This window comes from Empidonax traillii, unplaced genomic scaffold, assembly GCF_003031625.1.
Source record: "Empidonax traillii isolate 1590-97213 ecotype Southwest subspecies unplaced genomic scaffold, ASM303162v1 scaffold27:size3997909, whole genome shotgun sequence".
Taxonomy (NCBI): Eukaryota; Metazoa; Chordata; class Aves; order Passeriformes; family Tyrannidae; genus Empidonax; species Empidonax traillii.
In genome coordinates this window covers 3,828,681-3,847,719 of record NW_020955220.1, presented here as the reverse complement: position 1 = coordinate 3,847,719, position 19,039 = coordinate 3,828,681, and the positions used below count along the sequence as shown (strand labels likewise).

General features: G+C 35.8%; 1 protein-coding gene across 5 annotated transcripts in view; it reads right to left on the bottom strand.

Moving 5' to 3' along the window:
• Positions 1 to 19,039, bottom strand: part of PLCE1 (phospholipase C epsilon 1) — a 144,621-nt gene that overhangs the window by 30,799 nt on the left and 94,783 nt on the right. For 3 of the 5 annotated variants that reach the window (XM_027909440.1, XM_027909455.1, XM_027909446.1), the window contains exons 5-12: positions 10,971 to 11,116; positions 8,884 to 9,142; positions 7,998 to 8,206; positions 5,413 to 5,454; positions 3,150 to 3,816; positions 2,478 to 2,660; positions 1,486 to 1,603; positions 938 to 1,097 (exon numbers count right to left, since the gene is read on the bottom strand). In XM_027909440.1, coding sequence (XP_027765241.1) covers positions 938 to 1,097; positions 1,486 to 1,603; positions 2,478 to 2,660; positions 3,150 to 3,816; positions 5,413 to 5,454; positions 7,998 to 8,206; positions 8,884 to 9,142; positions 10,971 to 11,116 — 1,784 coding nt within the window. The remainder of the gene's footprint in view (positions 1 to 937; positions 1,098 to 1,485; positions 1,604 to 2,477; positions 2,661 to 3,149; positions 3,817 to 5,412; positions 5,455 to 7,997; positions 8,207 to 8,883; positions 9,143 to 10,970; positions 11,117 to 19,039) is intronic. The other 2 variants (XM_027909461.1, XM_027909469.1) reach the window with 1 other exon arrangement.

Sequence of the window (19,039 nt, the reverse complement as noted above, 5' to 3'; positions counted from 1 at the left end):
TCTGTCCACTCCCACACCTGTTGCTAAATCCAACTATTTTAAGTATAAATAAAATCCCCAAGAAACACACAACAGGAACAATTCCACAAACACCTCTTCCGAAGTTATGTTATACCAACATCAGTAATCTCTTCCATTGTTTACTACTGCTCTTGTGGAACCCTGAAGATTAATATTCACAACCATATTCCAGTATTCATTCTCTTAAAAGCTACTGGAAAGCCTCTGTTGAGACTATCTTCTTTATGTTACCAAGTACCATCCACATCCCTGACATATTATGGTTGTTATATTATTATTATCACTGTAATCACCACATTACTACTGATACAATTAATACAATAGTGCACTATGCCACTGCACGTAACATAACGAGCTTTTACACTGCCTAAGTAACATAAAAAGGATGAATATTCAAGGAAAAGAGGCTTATAAGAAAAAGATTTCAAATCTGTTCCTCTGATTCCCAAGACAATACTGCAATCGCCACCAGGAACGTTAGTAAAAGTTATTATTCCCCCAGGTAGAGATGAATTGTGCTGAGAAACTTCAGAGCTTCAGTTCACACATCTAGAACATTGCTGCTGATTTTCATTATGAACATGTCTATAACTATGTTTTGGAGAAGATCTTGGGAAAGAGTTAAACTCCATATTTGTGTCGTTTTGGAACAACATTCCAATCCCCTTCTGTAACAGACATAAACTGAAGCATGCTGCTCAGGGACTTGCTACAAAGCCATCCTCAGATTCACAGTATTTCAGATTAAATGTCCTACGTTGTCCTACAATGTGTTTTAGATGTCTGCAAAAAAGCTAATGGCATCTCTGGTGTTGTTTTTGTCAGATTTTGCTAGTTTGGCACAAACCCCACATTTGATGATAAGTAACGGTAGTTTTTTTTCTTTTTAAATCAGAGCATTGATTTAAATCCTTACCTAGACTGACTTTTGCTTGAAGATATTACAGGAGAGGAGACTGGTCTTGCTGGTGAGGGTGATGTAGCTCCTAAATTTGGAGACCCAGATGCTGTCAGAGAGTGAGCTCTTCTTGAAGGCAGGTTGTTAGATGGAGAAGCATTAATAATAATATTTTGATCTATGGAGAAAACAAAAGTTTTCATCGCAGTTACATCTGGGCTAATAAAAATGCTTTTGTCCAATTCATTAACACAGAGTAAGACACAAACAGCATTCTAGATTTGTCCCAGAACAGCCAAAAAAGTCCATACTGAACAACACTTGCACTTAATGGACATACTGAACAACACTTACTTTTCATCTTAATGGAAAGAGAGTGCTACTAAGTGAAAGAACAATCATTAACAAATACAGAAATTAATTTAAAAGCTTAAAGCATTTGGAGTTTCAACTGCAAAAGTAGGTTTACATAATAAATTCATTTTTAACGTCAAAAAAAATGTCAGCATAAAAAGCCTTTGAACAAAAACCTGATGGACCTTAAAGTACTGAAGCAATATACCTACCTGCTTCTTCTTGTTCATCAATATCTTGAGGATCTGAGCCACTTCTATTACGATATTCCTTACAGCTTTTTGCCTTCCGAGTTGCCATTTCATCATCAGTGGCCTCTCCACTTTCACCCTGGAAATAATGAGCACCATAATAAACATCCCAAACCCACTACTATTTCCATTCTTTGTAGTGCAACCTGTAACAAAACTATGAGATAAATCAGCTACTCCTTATGAAACAGACTCCTGGTAAGGCCAATACCAGTAGAAAAGAGACAACTTACACAGGATACATAGTGAAGTGTGGGACCACTAGCTGTTACCTCAGTTTGACATCACACAGAGATGACAATGACTGAACCTCTCTAAAATGTTTCAGCTGGTTTTACACTATTGCATTGGTGCACAGGAGCCCTAAAGAGGATGGTTCTTCTTCTTTAAGGATCTTCCCTACCTGACCAGTAGAAGAATATGTGGTAGTATAGACCTGCTAGTCCTGCATTATCCTCTCTCCTGCCTATTGCTGAAAGCAGTTGAGTCCAAGGAAAAAGAAAAAACATGACTAGGTCACATTTCTGTCACCCACAAGACAAAACTGCATGCTAACGTGAGGTGGAATAACTGTGGTAATATTTCAGGAAATATGAAAATAAAAACGATTTAAAAAAGTAACATTAGCCTCCAGACGTCACTTTGCATGTTAATATTTTTATTATTACCAATATTTTACCTTTATACTGAGGCAATACCTAAAGGTTGCAAGAAGATTCTGTCCCCTTCTGCTAGCCCCAGCAGCTACACAGCCTAAGAATGCTTCAAGCATGAGAAAAGAAACCAAAACTATTGGAAAACAATAACCACAAAATCCGAAACTGCAATAAACAGTTTTAAAATTATCATCTAACTTTTTTCCTCTGGTTCAGAACACAGCCACACAGTAACAGCAAGAAGAAAACAAATCAGCCAGATAGGCAACAAAATACACAAATAACAAAATATTCTACCCTTATGAGTACTTTCTTCTTTTTCTTAGCTGTGCTTATTCCCAGAGTGTTGTTTCTCTGTACATTAGGTTTCTCAGTGCTTTTGGTGAGAGATCCCGTGCTTGTGTTTCTTGCACTCCATCGTCTGCCTCCGAACAGTTCAACAGCCTGAGCCAAGGTTGGGCCTTCAAACCTTCCATCCTCCTACAAAAATTCTCAGTGTTAACAAAACAAGGAGAATAAGAACAGACACATTTTTTAAAGCAACAATACAGAAATCTCTGAAGAACCATTGAAAGACAAAACATCAAGAGGAGGCAATTTTTAATTATTGCATGGATACCAAAGGGCTATTTTGTTTGCTGCTTGGTGGGGTTTTTTTGGCCCTAACTCTAGTCACTCTGTATTTCAGCTTCCTTTTCAAGTACTGTAATTGTTTTTTCTTTAATAAAATAGTTATTCCAAACATATGAAGAGCTTTACAAGAAAAAAAAAATTATCCTCAGTGTACTCAAAACTTGTAAGGTTTGACATAACATGAGAATCAGATCTTATTGACTTAAGTAGTGTTACAAAGTTTGAGATTTGGTGCTCATCTTTAATCTAACCTTACTTACAACAGAAACTGATTGGATTACATTAAGTTGTTGATAACTTTGAAATTTTCTTATACAGAATCACAGCATCTTTTACCTGGTAAAGGCTGACATACTGTTTCCGTAGCCACTGTAGTCTTTGATCAGGGAATTTCCTCATTTTTCTTACAGCTTTAGTCAATTCCAGCAATCCATCATACAGCATTCTGGCAGTATATTTTGGAGCAACAAAGTGCAGCAACTTATTATCAGTAGTCTGAAGTCCATAAAGTAGTGTTATACCATTTTCTTCAAGGGACATATTACAAAGTTTATTTTGAACACACACAGTGTGCATATCAATGCCCGAGTGTCCCATATATACAGCCTTGGCTGAAAACAAGTCCAAAAAACCTTCCACCAGTCCAGTATTACCAAGAAACTGGTATTTACCAAGCTCAGCAGTATTACCCAGCACACTCAGTTTTGCCTTAGCATTTGCAGGGCAAACTGTTGTGGGTTTTGTCCAAGTCAAAGTACTATTGTCAGGCTGAAGCTGAAGAAAGCAACGTGCTGAGAGATGTGTCTCCTGGTCATAATGAATGACGGTTGCCCCTTGTTGCATGAACTGATGGACATCAGCCCTGATAGATAACACGTACCAGGGAATGAGTTCTATCCCATGGCAGAAAGCCTTTTGTTGCTCTTCTGTTGAATTTGTCTCCCATTCCTTCAACTGCTCAAATATATCACTTTCAGAATCTGAAAGATCTCCAATTATAAATCTGCATGTGAGCAAAGATGAGAGATTTATACTTAATGATACATGTGCTGATTTATGCTATGATTGAGAAATACTTTTTTTGCTGCAGTTTAAATAAATAGAATACTATCATTAACATAATTGCAACTTACAGGAACCTCTATAGATTTTACAATATTACAATTTATGTTACTGAAATTTTGAATTAATAGATGCTGTAGCAATATAATTATATTTTCTTAGAACTTTCCAAACTTTGCATTAACAATAAAGATGTCTGATCAGTTCTTAAAGCCAAGTGATTAAAGTTTTTAAATTCACAGCATAAGATTGCTTCAGTTGAAATATCAGGTACCATATGTGAAAACTGTTAGTAGGATCTAGTGGACTGAAGACAGGACTTCTAATCTTTGTTCTATTACTGATTTAATATGCACACCTTTCATACTATATAATACTCTGATTAACACTAATAAAATAGTGGTTAAAATACATACCTTCCTTAAAAGAATGCAGGAAGAATTTTGTCAGATACTTTCCAACAGAAAATTTAATTTTACTTAATGAAAATATTAACATGAAACTTGCATACAGCAACTGAAATGTTTGAAATATTTTGCCATAATTAGAAACAGCAGATATAGAGCAACAATACTGAACTCATAGAAGAGGCAGTTTAAATAAAATGCCATCTCTGAAGAAGCTTCTAATGTGTATGAGTATATAAATGTTCAATATTTTGATACTCCTTCAGTGATCATAAAAAAAGAACAAACTGTTCTGTGCACAACAGAACTAATGAAGCAAATTTTCCTAAGGATATCCAGCCAATAAAATACAAACCATCTTCCTCTACATATCCTTCAAGACATCTTGTCCTAATACCCTCTGTGCTTCCCCTTCATCTTGCCACAGTACTCTCAGTTCCTGCCCCTGTCCTACCAACTGAGCAAAACATGATTCATGCTGTGACTTAGAACAAGTCACATACTCCATCTCCCAATGCTAAACTCTACAGATGACCATTAGTTTTCCCTAAAACTCTTCTCTACCTGGGCCACAAATTAATTTATTAATGGGTGAGGTCTCTAACTCTCCACCAAATTTATAAAAAAGTGGCCAATAGGCTGAGGATTTATTGCTTGTGGTGAGGGAACTGACAGAATAACTATTTTCTTTAAGCAATATTTCTAAAAATAAAGGCCATGCATTGTAACTGAGTTGATGTAACTTGTCTCCCTATTGTCTTACAAGACATACGTAAATTGAAAGATATACCTTTAATATACAAGATTAACATTTTAAAATTAAACAAACAACTGAAGCAGCTCTTTCTCCTCCATGTCCTCAAAACAATCAAACAAGTCTCTGTAAAAATGCTAGAAAATGTATTCTGAGACAAGGTGTGGATGGCTGAAAGAGCCCAGTACAGCGGAGACAGAAATAGCAGAACTTTGTTTATGCCTTATTTCACACTTGACAGCACGTTGCAGGCCACAGATTAAACTGTAAAGCAGCAGGTAAGCCAGGCACACACAGAGAGCCATGTACAGAAACAGAACCTCTGACAGGAGCTGCCAAAAGCAACACGGCCGTCGATTACTGAGAACACACTTACAGAACTCGGTTTGAACCAGAGGCTTTCTTTCTATGTGCTGCACTGAGAGGCATGGAAATGAAAAGATAAGAAAACAGTAAGACAGGTTGCAGTTTTAGAGGAGAAAATTGTAGGGTAGGCAAAAAGAAAAAAACCCAAGGTTTTCCCCTATTATTTTATAGGTTATTTACTGTAATTAGAAAAGCTTAAAAGTGAAGATGAGATCAGACTAATAAAGCCTGATCAAAGTTTAGAGTATCTTAATAGATCAGTTGAGTAAAAATTCCATAAAAACTGTATTTTAAACTTTGAGGCTTTTTGTATTTTCCTGCTTACCTTAACTTATTTGAGAACTGTCAAAATAGAGTTCTAATAAAGATTAATGTTTGATATTTATCTGGCATGTACAGAAATTTAGGGCAATTAGATGGGTCACTGATTACAGAGTGATACAGCTTATTTGCTTATTCAACCAGGAAACTAATCATACCCCCTGCCCACTGATTCTATTAGATGCCTTTCATTTTCTTCAAATCAAATTAACCTACCAGCTTTGGTGTGTTCATGTTCCACAATGCTAATCCAAATCATCAAAAGGAAAACTAATTGAAAATCTTTCTTGCAAGTATAAAGTAATGAGGAACATGTTATGCAGTGTATTTTTCTGCCTTTATGACGACATCACTACAATTATCAGGTAATACATATTTATGATATAAGTTGGATTTTATAACACTGTATGCAAATACGACAGGTCTCACAAGAAAGAGGACTAAATTTTTCCCTTAGAACTCTTTATCTGTTTATAGCATTAAAAAAAAAAAAAAAAAATCAAAAATCACAGCCTCCATACAAGAAGGACAACAGAACATGGGCCTTCTGCCTCTGCACCAATTTGCTCCTGCGCTTTACCCAGCTCTCTGCATGCCCAGGAAAGAGATGGCAAGTCAATAAGGAATTTCTAGTCTATGAAGTACTTGAGCCAAATCAGTATTTCAGAAGTATTCTCCAACAACTCATTTTACTGTTAAAATCAGAACTTGCTGCATCATAAGTACAGATACTACCAACTGAGTAGTTATAGCTCTGAATCAGGAAACTTTAAATATCTGTCTGCAGTTTTGCTCATTTGAATTTTAAACTTTCATTTCGGATTCATTTTTTTTTTTTAATTATTTAATCCCTACTTGGAGTGAAATTTACTAGGTTATATTTAAATATAAAGCATAAATAACTAATTTACCAAGAAATTATTTCATAAACACATAAAAAAACCCCTCATTTTTCTCCATACTGTTTTTACATTTAATTTCTATTTTGTTCATCCTAGTGAAATGTTGATTTGCCTAGCTTATTCTCCATTTGAACTGTGATTTGCAAGTTGATTTTCAAGCACATTAATGAATAAAAAATTATGCCTAGAAGAAAGTATTTGGCCTGAAGCAAGTTAAGGGATAACGTAAATGGACAGAGAATTGGGTCTGTCTTTCTTGCCTTAATCTACTGCTCCACTTCCCAGAAGCAACTAAAGCCAGATGTGAATAATTCTATTAGAAACCATTCTTTCAGGAAATAATGATTATTTATTTGAAATGAAATTTAGAATTACATGTTAATGAAATAAATGCATTTTAAGCAGGAAGATGGTAGTTGCTTCTCAGGCAGCCACTTATTAGATTTTTTGTTTAAGTAACTGAAATATGTTGGATGGTTCTGAACATATGGATTTCTGACAGACATTATCAATAAAATAACTCAAGCAGTGACTTAAGCAGGTTATTTTTATGCAACCCCCCATGTAATTTTACAGTGTTTCACCTCAGAACAGTACAGTTATGTCACTTAATTTGGCATTAGTCTAACTGGTACTTAGTTTAAAGCTGACCCGCTTATGTCTACACTGGCTTTGCAATGAGACTTCATTGCAAAGCAACATTCTAGAAGATCATGTAGGGTCTTAAACTTTGCATTTACCATATATCCTGCTGGTGAACAGTACAGAATATATCAGGTCTTCAAAGTGAAATTGGAGACTACTTTTGACATGGAGCACAATGAAGTAAAATTCTTTGCAAAATAGCAGGATTACAGCAACCTGAGAATTAAAAACGTGTACTCACAAATGTTTTCTTGACAAAATTTTAAAGCCTCAAAGTAACATGTCCTTAAAAGAACAGGTCTTTTGAAGGATAATAAATAACCTTTATTTTGAAGGGGGCAGAACGCTGCATGAGCATGCAGAATATAATGTTCTGAGCTCTGATAACAAATATGTCCTGGTGCTATTCCTGTCACTAGAGATCAAAACTGTAATTGTAACTGTGGATTTTTAAAGTTCTATGTGTAAGACGAAAAGGATTTACCCTTATCATGAGAGGAAGTAATTACATCATGAGGGAAAATATAACTATACAGAGAGTTTCCAAGCAGTTGAGTATCAGATACTTAAGAGTAACTGCAAAGGAAAAAAGCTCTGAGTTTGAAGATAAATACAAGAGAAAGCATTAAAGTTGCCCTTATTGCTAAAAGCAAGCCTTGGTATAAGAAAATTAAAAATTAAACCCAAGAAACATACAGTTGATGACAGTAAATAAAATGAAACCTACTGGTACCGGTTTTTGTCCTTCAAAGAGTTTTTTCTTGAATTGCTCCCTTCACTAACATTATCTTCACCCTCCTCAGATTCCAAACTGCGATTGCAGCTCCGGATAGTTTGGAAGATACTGTTTGTTGTTGATTCCTTTTCTGGATTATTTAAACCATCTTGACCTACTCGTTGCAAGAAATTATCTTGTCCACTGTAATCTGAAACAAACTAGAGATATCTAAAAGATTAGTATAGTTATAAATAGCATCTTGTGTCATCTGTTTCGCACTGTAGAAATTTTTACAACTAAGAATATTTTAGCACTTATTTCCTATTAGCTTCCAATGGGATTTTGTGCCCACTTGCAATCCAAAATAGACCAAATCACTTCATAAATCAAGTAATGTAAATTACAGTAATTCCTGAAAACTTTTAAAAAGCCTGAGTCTTAATCTCTTCATCTAACAGGGGCATTTTTCTTTTAAAGCCAAAATGATAAAACTCAAAGGAACTGTTTCTTTCTGCGGAAGAGAAGCTTGATCCACTGTGCTACTAAACTGCATTTTTAAGAAACTGAAAACTTTCCAATCCACAAGTTAAGTGGAAGGTCAGAGCATTTAACAGAAAATAATTAAGGCTCTACATACTTACTTTACCCAAAGTATAAAGATGATCCTTTGCTACTAATGCTAATTTCTCAGTACTCTGATACTGAACTACATATAAACAACCAACCTAAATTGCTAAGTAACTATGGAAATTAAATCGAGGTCCATGCAACTCAACAGTCTAGTAACTACCTGGTTTAGAAAATATTAATTAGATAATGCCTTTGTATAAAATTACATAACATAAAGCACTGGACGGCTACAAACATAACATCTTTAAACACTTATCTCATTTACCTCTAACGTTTCTTCTTGTGAGTTATATCGTGGACAGAGTCTGATGAGGCTTGATGCTCCATCCAAAACTTCGCAAAGCTCTTTTAAAAATACACCACAGAAAGGAACAACTTTACAGCCTGGAATATTGAGTGCCCTGTTGACCACTTTCCTGTATTCGGATGATGACTCATGTTGTGCCATGGCGTCTTTCAGACTCCGCATGGTTTCAATATCAGACTGGTCCATAAATTGCCACATTTTTAAAACTTTTCTTGACCTGTTGCAAAAAGAGATCACAATATGTATTTAAAAAATTTTAAACAATTTACCTTCAAGTCCAACACCCACAGCATATAAGTAATAGAGGAAACTATCATTGCTCAGAAATAAATGAATGAATGAACAAATGAATGAATGAAATCAAGGTCATTGTTTTTAAGATATTTCTGCCCTCAGAACTATTAAAGAACAAAGCTAAAAGGGAGACACAAGCAGTCTGATCTACTGGAGTAACAGGTCACATTTTAACAAAAGCCCAGCTGTGTAAGATATACCAGCAGGCCTTCTAACAATTCCATTGTGCAATTGTCTAAAATTTCTAAGGACCTAGAAAGAAATAAGAAAAGATTAAGGAAATGACACAAAGATAAACCAGACTGTTTCTTACAAATTCTTGTAATTATTTTATGAGCCACCCATGAAGTTAGCAAAAGCTGGTGTTTTTTAATCCAATGTATTTTTACAAAATTAAAAAAGGGTTTTTTTTCCTGTTTTGCTCACAAACTATTTATTTTCATGGAAATAAGGAAGTCAAGACCAGGTTTCAGTTCTCAGGCACCAGTGCAGAGCTGCAGCTGAAAAGAAACTGATTTCAAACAGAAATAGCTCCAAGAACTGTGAGTACCTCTGGGAGTTCTCTCACCATCTGAGCTGTATGTCTGTGCAATTATATGGCCTTTCTGTCCACCTCTGGCTTCAGACATACCAAAAGGTCTATAGAAATGCTCACAATAGAATGCCCTTAACCCCACTTTCTGTCCCTGTCCCAGAAACACTGCTAATCAGCACTGGCCTTCCACTCCTCTCTTTCCCTTGTGCTGTGCAGATGCTTTAGAGATAAAATTAAGCCCTTAATTGGCTTTGCATTTTCCCTCATAACTCACATGGCTTGCAGATTGTGGATGTACTCTGCTGAAATGTATTCCCCATGCCTATGTGTGTTCCACGTATGTTTTATATACCCAAAACACAAACAAATAGCTCAATGAGAATTCTTACTAAACAACAAGAAACAGCAATGCAAACACTTTAGAGCTTTGTTACACAAACACTATATACAAGGAGGATTAAAGCTAAGAGAAGGGAAATCTGATCTTAACTCTTCCTCGTTTGGTCCCATTTGCTGCCCTGTGAACTGCCAGACCTAAGGCACTGCTTTCTGGCTCACTCAGCCCTGCATGGTGAACCTGTAATTCCACAGGGAAGCAAGCAGTGAACTGTCTTTAACCTCCTACTCTCTCTTTCTCTTGGAGATACTGCAGGTCCTCTATATAAGGCCATGACAACACAAGATCCCAACATCAATCTGTATATGTTAACTGGAGGGGTTAAAAACCAGATTGGGCTGTTTGGTTTTGTTGGGTTTTTTTTTGGTTCTTCAGGGGTTTGTTTGTTTGTTTGTTTGTTTGTTTTAATATTTAAGACTGATCCTTTTAGAATGTCACCACAATTGTTTCACTTGTGTTCTGGAGACTCCTACCCCAAGTTACACTAGTTGTAGCTCACTAGATAAACCACAACTGCTTTCCCATTTTCTTTTCACATTAAAAAAATTTCTATTAAAAAAAAAAAAAAGGATGTTTTCTAATGCAACATATTCAGCATGTACCATGAGAACTGATAAGAGTCTCTAGTGCATTTTGAGGAAAAAAAAGCATTTAGCATGCTTCATTTATCCAAAAGGGATTACTAGAAAGTCACTTGAGATGATGTGATTTAGCCACAGATTTCTGTTTACTTCATTGTTCTCCAGAGACATCTGCTTAACAGAAGCTGAAGTGTAATCTGTCACTGAAAAGCCATTTAAAAAAAAGAGTTGCCAGTACCTCAGCCCTGCCAGAAATTCCATTACAGCGTTGTAGTTGCCCATATTCCAGCAGCATTTTGCCACATGTACTAAATATGAGAAGACTTCTCGTTTCTCCTCCATAGAACCTGCAGTCAGGATCAGCCAGGTAACCCACGAGCTCACCTTGTAAAATAAACCAGATAGTACAGTCAAACAAAGCAATGTCACTTGGAGCATGCATGTATACTCGACAGATAATGTGGGTTTTTTTGTTTGGTGGTTTGGGGTTTTTTTCCATCAGGAGGTTATCAGTCAAAATTCCACTTATACACTCATGGCCAAATCACATACGCATTGCAAACACAACTTACACAGAGACATATCCACATGACAACAGTTCAATAATTAACTACTCTAGAAAAACTTCTACTAAACAAAGAACTACTGCATCTTAATAGAAGATATTGTGAATATGCATTGAGGCCACAGAAGAAAATGGACAGCTTAAGCTAGCGCTGGTTCCTAAAGCTGCCAGAGAGATCTGCAGTGTAAATTCTCATTTACGTGGCTTACAAATCCCAGCCTCACACTGAATAACCCTTGTTCTTTCAACACAGACAGTAAAAGTTGATAAACTGGAATTTTTTTGGTTTGGGTTAATTTCATAAAACTGGTAGATTTATTTAATGCACAAATTTGCTAATTTCTATATGCATCGAACATTTAAGATAATTCACATTATCTGTTTGCATCATCAAAAATGAAGCAAACAAACAAAAAAAACCACCTTTCTTTCTAAGTGTGATCATATGAGCAACTTCTGTTTGATGAATAATTAATACCAGAATCAGAAATCAACTTAGTACATGACTGTGCTTGCATTTAAAAAAATAAAAATCAAATCTTCATTTTATCAGTGTGCAGATTTTCTTTCCAGTTTATGTTCCCACAACATCCATAAAAAGTAGTTATATTTCACATGGAAACCTAATTTAAACCAACTGTTTCTTTTTACAATATGACTCTCTGGAGGCTTGATTTTTGTCATTGTGTAAACTCTTAGGGGGCAATAAACGTGATTTGTTTACTGACACTGAGTTCCATTCTTCGGTCCTGAAGGATTCAAGTGTTTACAGACAACACCAGTGTGAGGAGATGCTTATAAAAACTAGAAAAAGCTAGTTCACCCCTCAGGAGGCATAGACTTTTGTTTTAAAAATCAAGCATGTGAAATGAAATGTAAATGCATTAGTACTAACAGGAAAAAAAAACCCCACACTGAAAATATATAGGGCTTCCCTTTAGGCATGTCCATACAGACTCAGCCTTTTTGACCCTCCCACTCCTGAGGGAGAACAGCCAAAGAATATGAAGAATCTAAGTTACTATTTAGCTTTTCTGATGCCCAAATCAATCAAGAGCAATACATGAGAAATGTCCAGATGAGAAGACAAGCCATAGTTCCAATGTGTGCAATATATATGTCTGTCAAAAAAAAAAAAAAATCACATTTTTAGGACTGAATTCTTGAAGAAATTAATAGAAATTAATTCACTGAGGACATACTCAGGAATGAATACCATGACTATGGGGATGCTTTAATGGGATGTGCAGATCAGGGGACAACAGATTAACCTGTTGCAGTAGCTCAGAATGAGAATTTGAATTCAGCTGAAATTTTATTTGAAGTGTTCAATTGTTATTCCTAAAATACAAAAACTGAATCAACAAAGAAGTGTATACCTGAAGAGCATGAAGGTATGGAAAAATAAAATTAAAAAAAACCCAACCAGAGCACAGCATGACAAGGGGGTCAAATAAGGGCAAGACCAGAATAAAAGGTCATAAAATAAATCCATTAGAAATCAGAAATCATGAAACAAAACAGTCAGGTCTGTAATTCAGGGTTGGCACAGATTTGTTTGTGTATGCTGGAATAAAATTACATGTTGTTTTTGGATATTATTCCCATTTTCCAGAAATGGCTCAGTTAGGGAATGCAAATGCTAAACATGCAATCTCACAGAAAAAACCCAATACTTGTTTGGTATGAAATACCAAGTGTGGTAATGACAGTTTGATTAATATGATTTTAAACATTTTAAAGACTAATATAATTTTAAACACGTATGTTTTAATCTAAGGTGGTAAAGATGTAATGATCAGGAGAAAACAGTCTCAAAACTGAGAAAAGAATGTCCAAACAGGCAATTGACTTCAGACTCCCCACTAAGAGGAAACCTTGAAACTAGGGTAACCACTTGTTGAAATTTTATTTAATAGAGAGTTCAGGGCTGCTATAAACAGTTATGATGAACTCTTACAAACAATCTGTAAAAGCAAACAAAAAATGATAAATGGCAGCATGAACAAGCCTTTGCAGCCTCCAGATACCGTATGCACATGTACAAGCACAAAAAGGGTACAAAAGGCACCGTGAAGTTTACGCTCATTCCTCTTGCAGGACAACAATAGACTTACTGGAAGAATAGAAAATATTTAAAGAATCTTCTGCTAAACAAGAAAGAAAAATAAAGTGTCTGAATCTCTAAATTTTAAAACAGAATGGGCAAAGGCAGATATAACAGTTTGGGCAGAATGAGGAAATGAGCATCTAAAAATACAGTCCACTCCTGAAAACTCGTCTGCTTTAGAAACTCTCGTATTTTCATTTTTCCTGGAGATCAGGGTATGTGTGAGGAACAGATAATGAAACATTTCATTCATGTTGTTTCATATGTTGAACTTAAGAATGGAACAGAATGGTTCCTGTACATATGCTACAGACTGTTTTGACTTTTATAGAGTATCTAGCAGTAACCAGGAGTATAAATTGACCTCACTGGTGGTTCAGAAGAGCATAAAGTTTCTATAAAGTTTTTCTACGAAATATTCAGAGACTGTTGATTGATTAATCTGAATGTATCATACAGACCCTAGAAAAGGGGATTATGGGCTTCTCAAAACATGTATTAGCCTTGTACCCCAAAACTGATTCCTTGGGAGAATTCATCAGCGAGATTAGAACAGAGATGATTAAAATGCAACGGTACTGTCAGAAAGGAGGGAGCAGAGGAAAGGAGCTGTGCACAAATGTCATCCCTTCTCATTCAGTGAGGTTCCTGCTGAGCGCTGTGCCTAACATCTGCAACAGTTTTCTACTCCTAGTTTTTTTAGTGAAGACAGATGGAAAGGGAAAAGAGTTCAGTCAGATAACAGCACAGTGGAGGCCTTTCCCAAAAGTTAAAGCCCAGCTAGGAAACAAACACAAAATTAATAAGCAGAACTATCAGTTATCCACTTAAAATGCCTGGGGGATTTTACTTATAGAAATTTTGAAGGTGGGAGATCTGGTTGAATCAGTAGGCTTGAAAGGTGCAGAAAATCAAAGCTGAATCTCAGCTGGCTGAGGTCACTTCCCAGCTCTGAACTCCCTGAAGATTTTATTCTGCCCTGGCAGACTGAACTGATGGACCCAAGAACTCTATCGTGAAGAACAATATTCAAAAGCTCTTCAGTAAGTGCATACTGGAATAGCTTGGCATTAATTTGAGGTGTTTACTCATAATGGCCACAGCCAAAATGACTGATGTACAAACAACATTGAAGGTGTTGTTACAACTCACTGTAGGTGAATTGAAAGGATCGCAATCTTCAGGAAAAACCATGAATGACAGTTCAGAGGAATCACAAGTGTATCAATTAAAACATACTCTTTAATTTTGTGATTTACTGATAAATATGTGAGGAATGTACAGTATATCCTCAAAGGTATGCCTCCATCATCACTGACACTCTCAAATGTCTCTGTAGCTGCCACTTGATCCCCAAAATACCTGACAATGCATATACTAAATTTTTGCTGCCTGGGATGCATAAGGTCCCTCTGCACTGACAGTATTCAAGAAATAACAAATTTGTCATGATCTTCATTCAAATGGAAGTTCAGAAGTGGGACTCCTCAGATGCTGTCCACGTACACCTGAGCTAGATGCACCTCACACAGAAGAAAAGTGGAGGACAACTCTGCATGGGTACTTATTTCTTGGTGGCTATGGAATTAATCTGAAAGTTGAATTCAGAATCCTGTTTTTTCCACTTTGACAAGCAAATATCACAGACAGTATTTTGAACTGGCACAATTTCTCTGTCACCAAAATCAGGGGGTTTTTAGTAGGGGGAAGGGAGCAAAGGGAAGCTCCACCCTGGCAGGCTCTGACTTCTGGACACTTCAGCCAGCTGGATACAGAACAGTATCTCCTCTTCCAGCAGCTCCCTCATGGTTGGCTTGCAGACCTTCTTCCCCAGCTGCATCACACCTGAGGAACACCTCAGCTGAGGATGAAGCCCCACCAGGTAGCCAGCTGCCTGCTTATCAAGCTGCCACTACACTCCACTGCTGCTACACAGCTCAGGCAGTGCCAGGACCGCAGACAGCACATCCCAGCCAAAAGAGCGCACAGTATTAGCCTTGCCAAGGAGACCAAAATACATTGCAACTATTTCTCAGACTGAGAGTAAAGCTTTTTGGACCACATTTTTTGTGTTAGACAGCACTTTAACGTCAGATCACAATATATATATCAACACAGTAATCATTATTTCCTTAGTTTACTTTTTTTCACACTTGACTTACATAGTTCTGTTTACGTAACTCATTTTAAACTCCCTTCAGAACAGAAGTCACCACAGCAAACCTATAATTAGATTTCCGCTGCACTGATGATGAGCCTGAAAAGTATGAGAAAATGTATCCTGGCTTTGTTACTATAATCCACATGATTACAAGACACAAGAAAAGTAATAAATTAAAACACGATCCACTCAAACAAGTTGATAGCAACATCAGTCTTTTCATTCAGATGGATAAAAATGAGTGTCCCTCAGGATTACTGCATAGTAATGTTAAGTAAACAAGTAAAATCCAATCAAATACATACTTAGTTAAGATTTAAATATTTTCCAGTGCCCTAATGAAGAAAAGCACTGAGAACATTGTGCCAAATTCATTTCAGACACATAGTAAAGTAGCCTTATTTGCAAATTTTCAGAATTACAGGAGTCTCCTTCAAATCTGAACCTAAACACACAGGACCTGCACCAGATGTCTGAGTAATGCAAGCTGTACTGAGCAAGTACAGTAGGACAAAAAGATCTGTACAGTTTCACGTTTTCTGAAATTATCTTTTTATATCATCCCTTACTATTTTAACTGCACTAAAAATTATTCTTTTCAATTATTATTTTTAAACATTTTTAGGTTTCTCTTACTTTGATCAAAAATTTCAAATAAATTCAAGTTAGATATTGCCAATGCATTTGGAAAGGCATATTATAACTTTGCGTTAATTTTTTTTTTTACTTTTAAACATGGGAAATCTCCACCTGTGATTAAAAAATTAATATGAGCTTATGTTTTTGATTACCTAATCACAGAACTACCACTGATTTCAAGTCTCCATGAAGGCAAAAATCTCCCAGTTTGTCAGGGGCAGGACAGACCTTATTACTGACACTTTTATGAATAAAATCTGAAGAACATAAAAGAGACTCCCATGACGGAACTTGATCCTCAAGTTATGGCACATGACCCTAAAGTCTTTTTAAGTGTACCCTACAGGACTCTACAGGAGCCCTGCTACATGTAGTACACAGGAAGGAACAGTGTTTAACACATGTTGAATTATTAACTCTATTCCTAAATTTGTCATGGATTTTATTTACTCATTCACTTATTTTATTCTTCTAATACTCAAGATTATACTAATTATATTATATGTACATATATATAATTCTTTACTATCCTTTATGCAGCTGCTAGAGAATGTATTGTATGATTTTTTTTTTAATGGGAATGAATTTATTGTTTATATTTTATTGGAATGTAAACATGGTGGGGATAGGTATTGAGGGAGAAAATTATTAACAATCTCCACCTACAAAGTGCAGTATTTCGTCAATTGTAGTGTTTGACACTCATTTCCCAAGTGCTTAAGTTCTTAAGGCTTTTACAGCAATTCCCAAGCTACATACTTCAGTGGGTGATGCTACGTAGAAGAAATGACGACCTCTATTTTTATATTACATTTTTAGGAACTTCAAAATACTTGAGAGATGCAGCTTTCAGAGGTGAAATTAGTTAACACAGATCTCTGCCTGAAGTTTATAACACCACTGCTAGCAAACAAAATCATTTGGTTTACCACAAAGTAAGATTACAGTACATACCTTCTCAACACCTAACATGAAAATTAGCCATAATATCTTTCTTAAATAAACTGTAGCTCATTTAACTACTGTCTACACTGGAGCAAGAAAAGAAGAAATTTTGATACTGATGAAGTGAAGTCTGTGTGAAAAGTCTCTGAATACAAAACAAGATGATGATTTTTCAGGTGTCCAAAGGACAAGCATATCAATCTAACCCATTTAATCAAATAATTCTGGTTTTAATAACTTTGTTTGATAAAACCTACCAGTGCTTACAGATGAATATAAGGATCACAGTGGATAACACAGAACTGGAGTTTTTTACGTGGGTTTCACTGAAGTTTATTATTAAAATTTTTTTGGCTTTTGGTATAATACACAGAATAATTCTCAGGTGCATTTTTAAAATGTATTTTAAATTGCATATCTTATGCACAGATGGTTTACATGCTTGAGAGAAATTATATAACCTTACAGAGAACATTTACCATTTTAAATCTGATTAAACACAATTCCAAACAAGGACTGGAAACAGTTTGATATTTGTACAAACACAGTCTTTTTAAAAGCATTATGCAAACCCATTTAGGCATTGCAAAAAAATGCTGAACTAAGAGACAGAGTGCAATATTTATTTACATTCCATTATTTCAGTAAAATGATATGTCTCTGTTTTGCTAGTGAGGTTTGATTTTGTGTTTTGAATGAACAATGAAAAAAAACCTTACAAAATTAAACCATTAAAAATAAAACTATCATCTCTAAGTGTCTAAGTTCCTAAGAATCACTTAACCCGGCCCCATAGCAGTGCTATACTGGAGTGGTTCTAACTTTTTTACCTTCTTAGCTTATTTTATAGCAATCATATCTTTAAAAAAAATCACCTTACATATTCAACTTCTTATTTTGCATTTTTAATTCAGTAGTGGGACTACCTTCAGTCAGCTGTATGAATGATCTTTCAGTCTGGTGCAGCTTTCCATCTATGACACCACATTTGATTTGTACGCATATCTCAGCATGGAAAATGAAATGTTTCATTTTGATTTAAGTTTTATTCCTTTTCTGTTACTTGAAGATGTAGCCAGAAAGATCAACTTAAAAGAGACTCCTCTCATGTTTATATAAAGCAACGATTGAAATTATTTTAAATGTTTACATAAACATTTACAACATGTACATTGGACTCGTGTTTCTGTGGTTGTTTTGCTGGTGAGAGGTAGAAGAGTGGAAGTAAAAGCCAGAAAGGTGCAAGAGCCTGGAAGGGTAAAGATACAGGAAAAGAAACAGAGTCCCAGGAAGACTGTGGCATATGATACTGAGTAAGGATCACATCACTCAAGGTAAAGAAGCAGGGTGAACTCATCATACAGGAATCAGAGAAAAGAACTAAATGAAGAAGAGAAACTCAAAGTAGGCCACAAGGAGAGATGGAAAAAAGTAAGTTACAGTTCTCAGGATCCCAAAACACACTTAGGTACCATTTTCCTAATTTGTTCCCAGCTACCAAGGCTCTGCTAACTGCAGAATCTCCCTAACACTTTCTTCCCACAGTTTTACACCCATGGAAACTAAACTTCAGGTAGTCAGGGCTCTATCAGAGCAGAAAAATATATTACTATTAAGTCTTAGAGAATGCAAAAGGCAATAGTTTTGTAAAGGTAGATGTCACTATATTTCACTTCAATCCTCCCACATCGGCCACTAATTCAGAATCAGTTTTTAATTACATTTAGTAAAGGAAAGAATATTTGTCTTTAGCTTGGTCTACTGTCTTGCTCTAATAAGACTCTATGATCAATTTGATATTATTAGCAGCAAATGAAGGATCAGCTGTGACTCACCAAAAAGTATGTGTTGTGCCCAAGTCTCTGCTATCATGCATATACAGTTTTA